The sequence below is a fragment of the Xenopus laevis genome, chromosome 6L (genome assembly GCF_017654675.1).
Source record: "Xenopus laevis strain J_2021 chromosome 6L, Xenopus_laevis_v10.1, whole genome shotgun sequence".
Classification (NCBI taxonomy): Eukaryota; Metazoa; Chordata; class Amphibia; order Anura; family Pipidae; genus Xenopus; species Xenopus laevis.
The window spans coordinates 116,734,774-116,742,994 of NC_054381.1; the positions used below are offsets into that span (position 1 = coordinate 116,734,774).

The 8,221-nt window shown below is 35.4% G+C and overlaps 1 protein-coding gene across 1 annotated transcript; it reads left to right on the plus strand.

Annotated features, from left to right (window-relative positions):
* The first annotated feature begins 990 nt into the window (after window positions 1-990).
* On the plus strand, window positions 991-5,086 carry hrh4.f8.L (histamine receptor H4 gene f8 L homeolog). Its single transcript, XM_018266904.2, has 3 exons — window positions 991-1,231; window positions 1,385-1,551; window positions 4,349-5,086. Exons 1-3 carry the CDS (start codon window positions 991-993, stop codon window positions 5,084-5,086), a joined length of 1,146 nt encoding a protein of 381 aa, XP_018122393.2.
* The last annotated feature ends 3,135 nt before the right edge of the window (window positions 5,087-8,221 follow it).

Sequence of the window (8,221 nt, forward strand, 5' to 3'; positions counted from 1 at the left end):
GAGATTTTAGAGACTAGCAACTAAGTTTACAAGAGGAAAATCATATTTTAAGTAAATGTGGACAGTAATAAATATGTATTTTACAATGTCACTAAGGAGGTTAATTATCAAGATTGACTGTTAGAGTTTTTATAACTCGAATTACAGTAACGTAACTAGTAGGGGGGCGGGCCCTGGCACGGGACGCGCAGCCGGGCCCCCTCCGTATGCTATTTTGGCCCGGAATCCAGTGGCGCGCGAGCTACCGGGGACACTAGGGGTTGCGGGCCCTGGCCCAATTGCACTCCCTGCTCCCCCGGTAGTTACGCCACTGTCGAATTAACTCGAATTAACTCACAACTCGCATGGTTCCTAATTTAAGAAAAAACTGAATGGAAAAAAACTCAATTCAGTGAGTTCAGGGTTAACAACCTGAAAACTCATATTAATATAGTTTTTGGTAGGAAAATCACTTAAATTGGAAGAATTTTCTGGCAAAACCCTCTGAAAAAATCTCCAACATCATGAAGGCTATTAACATCTCCAAATGGTTCAAGGGACCTCTACCATGGACTTCTACATGACCTTGACAGGTTTGAGATGGTGTATTTTCAGATTTGAGCTATTTCAATAGGTTTTTTTTAGCCCAAAAATGTGATTTGATAACCCCCTAAATATCTTTGAAAAAAAAAATGATGCATTATTATACTGCATTGTAAATGGTAAAACTCTTCTGCCATAGACATTGTGGAAATTAGTGTAAGCCACTTGCAGTTACATTTTTAATTATTTCCTTTGGTTTTTGAGTGTACTTTGTAGAAAGTAAAAAATTGAGATGTTTCCTTTGAGACAGAATAGAAAACACGTTGTTCTGAAAGAGCTGACTATATATTGAGTGGCAAATATCAAGTTTGCAGTCAGCTTCCTCAGAGATTATGCTAAAGGTTTCACAAAATGCTGAACTAACCGGCGAAATTTAAGTTTATTTTATTTAGTGCATATACTGTGAGTATGAAGACACTCAAATTATATGAACAGACAGGAGGCAATACATCTGCAGCTGATGAATATGCTGTGATAAAAAAGCAGTCAGAGGGAATAAGTATCTTGCTAACCGTACTTCTGTCTTTAATGGTTGTGCTCATAGTTTTAGGTAACAGTGTTGTGATATTGTCTTTCATTGTGGACAAGAGACTCAGGAATCGCAGTAACTTCTTTCTCCTAAATCTGTCCATTTGTGATTTTTTAGTAGGTAAGTTTGCTGCTTGTTTAGCTTAGTTGTTTTGGGAGTCAGTGACATCTGTGTAAAGTACATTTATCATGTACTATGTATGTTTATAATACATATGCTGCATTGTTTTCCTTTTTTTTTAAATTTGTGACCATTTAACAATTTTTTCACCAGGAGCCGTCTCTATCTCCATGTATATACCGTACAAGTTCACTGGAAAATGGATGCTGGGAAAGTTTCTCTGCAAACTGTGGATAATATTTGACTTCACAACAACAACTGCCTCTGCCTACAGTGTCGTTCTTATCAGTTATGACAGGTTTATTTCAGTCAACAAGGCAGTTAGTATTCTCTTATTTACTTTAGTCCTCTGGTGATCAGGGCTGCCAGATCAAAGCTGAGAGGTCGTGGATCCTGGGTGTTTTTTCTAGGTTTTCTAAATGATCAAATTATTGATTGATTTTTAGAATGTGTGTTAGGGATATCAAACCTGCAACTCTCCAGCTGTACTGCAGTATCTAGAATTTTTCCGGTTATCACTAGTAATGGGCGAATTTATTTGCCTCGCTTGGATTTGCGGCGAATTTCTGCATTTCGCCACTTGGGAATTGTCTTGCGAACTGCTGCCAAAAATCGGTGGTGAAAAAATTTGCTGCGACAAAGAAGTTGCTTGCGTGAAAATTGTCACGAGTCAAAATAATTTTGACACCGGTCAAAATAATTTTGACGCCGACTTTAATGCATTTGGACAAAAAACATGTAAAAATTGTCGAGCGCATAAAAATTTTCACGCGTCATAATAATTTTAATGCCCACTGACTTTAATACATTTTGCAAATGTTTAGTCGTTTTGTGAATTTTTTCCGAGTTTCGCAAATTCCTCAGTAAAACTAAATGGGACAGATTCGCCCATCACTAGTTATCACTGCAAGGCCATGCATATCCCATTGTTCTCCTCAAGTTAAAAAAGTAGCCATTTTGAATTGTTCTCTATAATTCTTCTCTTACTCAAGCCTGACCATAGTTAAAAGGTGTCATTGAATTATATCTCCTAGCTAACACTGTTATCTCCAATTCAATAACAATTTATCTGTGCAAATGTGTAAATTTTCAGTACATCCAAACCAAGCCCAAGTGAAGTGCAGAGTGATTAAAGAGAGATAATAAAAATGCATATTCTGCTGGGCCAAGAAGCAGGAGTCTAGTTTTGAGTTTTGAAACTTTGAAACAATAATAAAATGTCATAGTTTGTATTTAGGATTTTCCTTTTCAAATGTGCATTATGTATAGTCTTATAATAGAAGAATTACCTGTGCAGTGCATCTTGAGATGAGATGTCTCAAATGAAAAACTTTCTTCAGACTTTGGGAGAAATCTCTGCAGTATGTCGCTATGTAACTGTACCGTATTAGATAGTTCTGTAATCAAGAACTGAAGAAGAAATATTCCACAAGAGTGGAACTATATTTGCAAAGCTAACATAGAGATATCAAAGGATACAAAATTGCAATAATTTAGTTATAAGTTGATATCCAGATGGTATTATACACCTACTAAACTTTATAATATGTATGAAATGCCCGAGGTATGTTGGAGATGTGGAAAAGAGAAAGGAACATATACCCACCTATGGTTTGAATGCGAGGTGATCAGGCCATTCTGGGAATATGTCCTATCTGTAATAGATAAAATGGGAACCTATATATCAGATACAGACATAACACAAATTATATTGCTCTATGACTATAAAAAGAAGAAAACTATCACTGATTCAGTAATTAAATTAATAATAGGTGTGGCAAGGAATATGATACCACATAAATGGAAAACAAAATTACCAATAAGTAAACTATCATGGATTAAGGAAATTGAAGAAATAAGAGGTATAGAAGAAATAATAGCAAAAAAAAGAGGTAAAATGAATAAACACCATAAATTATGGTGTGATTTCCTAGAGAATGAAGGACAATTAAGAAGGGGGTGACAGTATTAATCTCTTTATTATTATTATTATGATTATTTATTTATTAAAAAAATTCTTTTTTTTCTTTTCTTTCTTTTCTTTCTTTTTTATGTATTTGTGCATACAGATAAATGTATTTAATGAGCTGTGACGACCATACAATTAGAAAACATTTATTGCTGTGTTGTTTTGTTATATGTTGTACTCTTTGTTTTAACAAAAAAAAACTGAATAAATAAATTAAATATAAAAAAAAAAGAAGAAATATTCACTAAAGGTTTCAGGGTTAAGATAAAGATTACAGAAACAAGGACCTAGATGGAAGAGATGGAAAATTGGCACAGAAAATATACACATTAACTTTTATCACATTTTTATCTATCCCTTACCAAGGAATAGGTTGAATTAAGCATTATAGGGAATCAGATTGGATTTACTTAATTTTCACCAGGTTAAAACTCTTTTAACCAGGTAGTATAGGCTGAAGAATGGAATTCTTCTATACTGCCACTTTTAGGTGGCTGTTTCTATCCTAAAACAAAAAACTGCACTTTATTATGCTACAACTGATTGCTAATTTTTGTATCATGGACAGCACCATCACGGGTTTCTTTTCTTTAAAATACCTTTATTGAAACATGGGCTCTGACCCAAACAATCGTCAACATTTCAGACCGCAATCTGTCTTTTATCAAGCCTTGATAAAAGACTGATGGCGGTCTGAAACGTTGCAGATTTCTTTTAAAGAAAAGAAACCCGTGATGGTGCTGTCCATGATACAAAATTTGCTGTAACAAGTTGAAGGTGGAAACTGTTGGACGTGCACCAGATTGAAGCAATTTAGAGGGTACAAGTGCTGACTAAAGAACCTGTTGAACAACTGATTGCTAGCAAGCAGGTCTGAGGGAGACAGAATGGAACAAAGGTTACCGTCTCTTTCTTGAAATAGTAAGCTCTATTTGGTGGACACATTTGCCACCTTTCTCCATTGCTACGTTGGAATACATATACATTTATATGGAACTATAGTTCACTCTTGTTCTTTTCATGATCCTAATCGATTAATTATTCAATAAATTCTGTACATTTTTTTTTCATTTTAAAACTCTTTTGCAGAGCAATTTAAACAATGCCCTACATATTTCTAAATTGCAAAAACCATTTTCTAATTTCAGGTTTTACATCGCTCTCTACAAAAAAGACACAGCCAGACAGCACTTAACATGACCCTAGTTTGGATAGTTTCTTTTATTATCTATGGACCAGCAATTCTTCTGTGGGAGATCATTACCGGTACTAATAACCTTCCAGAGGACAGCTGTCGTGCTGCGTTCCTTGAAACGTGGTATTTTATTCTGGGTGCATCTACATTAGATTTCATCATCCCGCTTCTCAGTATTTCCTTTTTTAATTTAAGAATCTACCTAGAAATCATAAAACGCAGCACAAAGCGACAAAATCATTCCATATCTGGTAATTCAAAAGAAACAATAAAAGAGAACATGTCCAGTAGCATCGCAAACAATATTGTCCTTTCATCACCACAGACAAATAAGAAAGGGGACATTAGTTTGGACCCATGCACAGTTCATAAGATCACTTCAGATGCTCCTCAGAACTCTGAAAAATGCAATGGGCCCAATAATAGTAATAAACTTTCCCAGGACAAGAAGGCTGCAAAATCTCTTGCAATTTTGGTTTCTGTTTTCATTCTTTGCTGGACTCCTTATTCATTCCTAGTTTGTATTCGTGCTGCTTGCCATGGTTATTGTGCTGATATTTTCTATATAGAGATTACAGTTTGGTTTATATATACAAATTCAGTAATTAACCCTATCCTTTACCCTGTGTGTCACAAAAGTTTTAGAAAGGCTTTCAAATTGCTATTAGAACGGATTATGAAATTTTTCTAAACCTAACATTATTTCTTTTGTGTCGTCACCTTATCTACTGTTTCACATCAAACATCGACTATTGGGGCAGTCTTCATCTGGTTCTGACAATTATGCCCTAAAAAACTTCTTCTCAAATTCAAAAACTCAAGGTGGCCATCAACATTGTAACCATCTAGCCCTGTCTGTCCTGTTTATACAGTTTCTAACCCTAAGCATTATGGGATGTGACAATAACTCTTTAACGCTAACTTCAAAATCAACATCAAATAAATTAATCTAGCTGTAACAGAATATGTAAAAAGCCTGACCAGGTAGAGCACTTTATGCCCTAACAGATAATTGCTGTTTATTGGGAGAAAAAGAGGTTTGCTGGTCTCAGACCTACCTAATTAATTCCTTCAATCCACACTTTAAACTTTGAGAATTCTCTGTTCTGTTGGCCAACAAAACACTTTACTATTGTAAATGTTCCTGCTTAAACATTGTTTGATTACTTTATATTCTGCCAATTATGCTTTGTGATCATTTCCTTTGTGATCATTTGCTAATAAACTTTGCTGAATTAAAAAAGTGTAAAATTTTAAATTAAATATACTGAATATTAGACCAGTAATCTCCAAGTTGGTGTTTTTATAACATCTTGTATGTTGAAGGGCAAAAGGGGTTGTTCACCTTAAAATGTATATTTAACATTGTATAGAAAACAATTCTTTTTTACAGTTTTTAATTTTTTATTGTTGGTAACATAACATAGTAAAATAATAACTTAGGATGAAAAAGACAGACTTTCTTCAAGTTCAACCTTTTTTGTCTATATAAAACCTGACCAAGTTGATTCAGACAAAGGCAAAAACTGCTTTCAAAGCCTCTCCAATTTGCCTCAGAGGAAGAAGAAAAATCTCTCCTGACTTCAAGATGGCAATCAAACAAGTTCCTGGACAAATTTGTACTAAGAGAGATTTTCAATAAGCCTGTATATTCTCCCATGCTAAAAAGCCATGCAATCCCTCCCTCAAGCTATCTAATTCATCTGCCAGTACAACTGATTCAAAGAGAGAATTTCACAACTTTTCAGCTTTCACTGTCAAAGACCCTCTCCGAATATTAAGATGCAACTTTCTTTCTTCTAACCAAAATGAATGCCCTTGTGTCTGCTGGAGGAACCTGTTGGCAAATAAAGCTTTAGAGAGTTTAATATATGGTCCCTTATATGTGTATTTATTTATTCCTTAAGCACATCTTCTCCAGTGTAAAGAACACAAACCCATTTACCAGCTAACTTGTCCTTTTTTTTGGACTCTAATTCAATAATATCCCATTTGAGCAATGGAGATCAAAACTGCATGGCATGTTCTAGATGGGGTCTTGTAAAGTGGAAGATTGACCCTCATACTCCTGCAAATCTATATCCCTTTTATTACAACTTAAAACCTTGTTTGTCCTTGCAGCTGCTGATTTTCTAGCTTTGCTACAGCCAAATTTTCTATGTACAAGGACTCCAAGGTCATTTTCCATTATGGATTTGCCTAGTGCAGTCCCATTAAGGGTATAAGTGGCTTGGATATTTTTATGTCACAGGTGCATGACTTTACATCAACACCGAATCTCATCTGCAGTTTAGCAGTCCAGATTGTCAGTATGTCAAGATCATGTTGCAAGGATGCCACTTCCTTGGTGGAATTAATTGGGCTGCATGGTTTTGTGTCATCTGCACAACACTGGTACATTATTTACTATACCCTCCCTTAACTCATTAATTAGCAGGTTAAATAAAAGTACAAATACAAAACCCTAAGGCACCCTACTTTAGAACCATACTACATGCAAAGAATGTACCATTGATAAAAAGAAAGTTGTGTGTGTGGCACTGTAGCAAATCAAATAGATCACATGTACTGCAACCCTGCTGTCCAGCTTTTTCTGACCTCAACATTAAAATTAAATTAAAATTTGTCTGACATGACCTATACTTCATAAAGCCATGACGATTACTGCTTATAATGCTAGTCTCCAGAAAATAGTTTTGAATGTGATCCCTTAAAAAGCCTTTAGATAACTTGCCAACCATAGATGTCAAATGTACTAGGCTGTTATTGCCATGTTACGGGCCTGTAGTTGCCAGATTGCTGGCCTATAATTGCCAATTGGTAGATTAAGAACGTTATGTTTGAGGGTCTGAAAAAATATAATTAAATTAAAACGGAGACCAGCTTGAATGAAGAAGAAACATCTCATTTAAAAAATATATGTTATTGTGCCTAACGGGGTCTTGGGAAGTCTGGAGATCATTGAGATCCCTTGGAAAGTCTTATGTTGAGCCCAGTGTTAAGCAAATGCGGTGTAGTAATTTTCAGAGCCATTTCTTCACACAACTGATGTTTTCAGGGGTTACATATTCAAATAGTTAGGCGTAAAAATAAAATCAAAAAAATTATTAGACATGATTAGAAACCAGTGACTGTGAAAAAGCATTCATTTAATGAGGTTTTTCAGTGTAGAGTGTTATTGTACTCGACTTCAATTTTATTTTTTTATCCCAATGAAGACCCCCTTAGAGTGCTGAAATGTTTTGGAATATGGAGTGTTTTTTTATACAATTAATTAAAAATTAATTTCTTCAAAACCAGGGGTCATTGATGATGAATGCCACCTCTTTCCACACAGTAATGTCCAAAAGAGCAGAAGTGGAGATCTAGCATGGCAGTTTTCATTGTAAAGGTAAGGTGGTTGGGGCGGCAGTTGTAGAGAACATGTTCTTCATAGGTCTGCCAAGCCTGGAAAATTGTACAGCAGCCCTATGCAGAGCTATGTGAATTGTAGATAACATTCTTGTTTTTGTTCACAATGTTGTTCATGACCTTTAAACCACATTTAAGGTCATGCATTTTCTTAGTCCCTACCCTTACCGTATAACATTGCTAAAGCTAATTACTAAATCATATACTACATTAGCATTCCAAATGTATCCTGAGAAGTACATTAGCATGTTTCTGTACTAGTTGCTTCAAATACCTTAGATACCTTAATATAAGGGCAAGATTTACACCTAGACCTGCCACACCGATAATTGCCCTTATACCTAAGCCAGGCACTATTTGCCCCTGGTCTACCCGAATTATACAAGCTCCTAGACACCCAGGAGGCTATGTTCCT

What these genes read in the sequence shown, in the direction of transcription:
- hrh4.f8.L (XM_018266904.2), top strand. Translation starts at nt 991, where the DNA reads ATGAAGACACTCAAATTATATGAACAGACAGGAGGCAATACATCTGCA. An exon ending in CATTTGTGATTTTTTAGTAG is followed by an intron (nt 1,232 to 1,384) that starts GTAAGTTTGCTG and finishes TTTTTTCACCAG; the next exon opens with GAGCCGTCTCTATCTCCATG. An exon ending in TTATTTCAGTCAACAAGGCA is followed by an intron (nt 1,552 to 4,348) that starts GTTAGTATTCTC and finishes TTCTAATTTCAG; the next exon opens with GTTTTACATCGCTCTCTACA.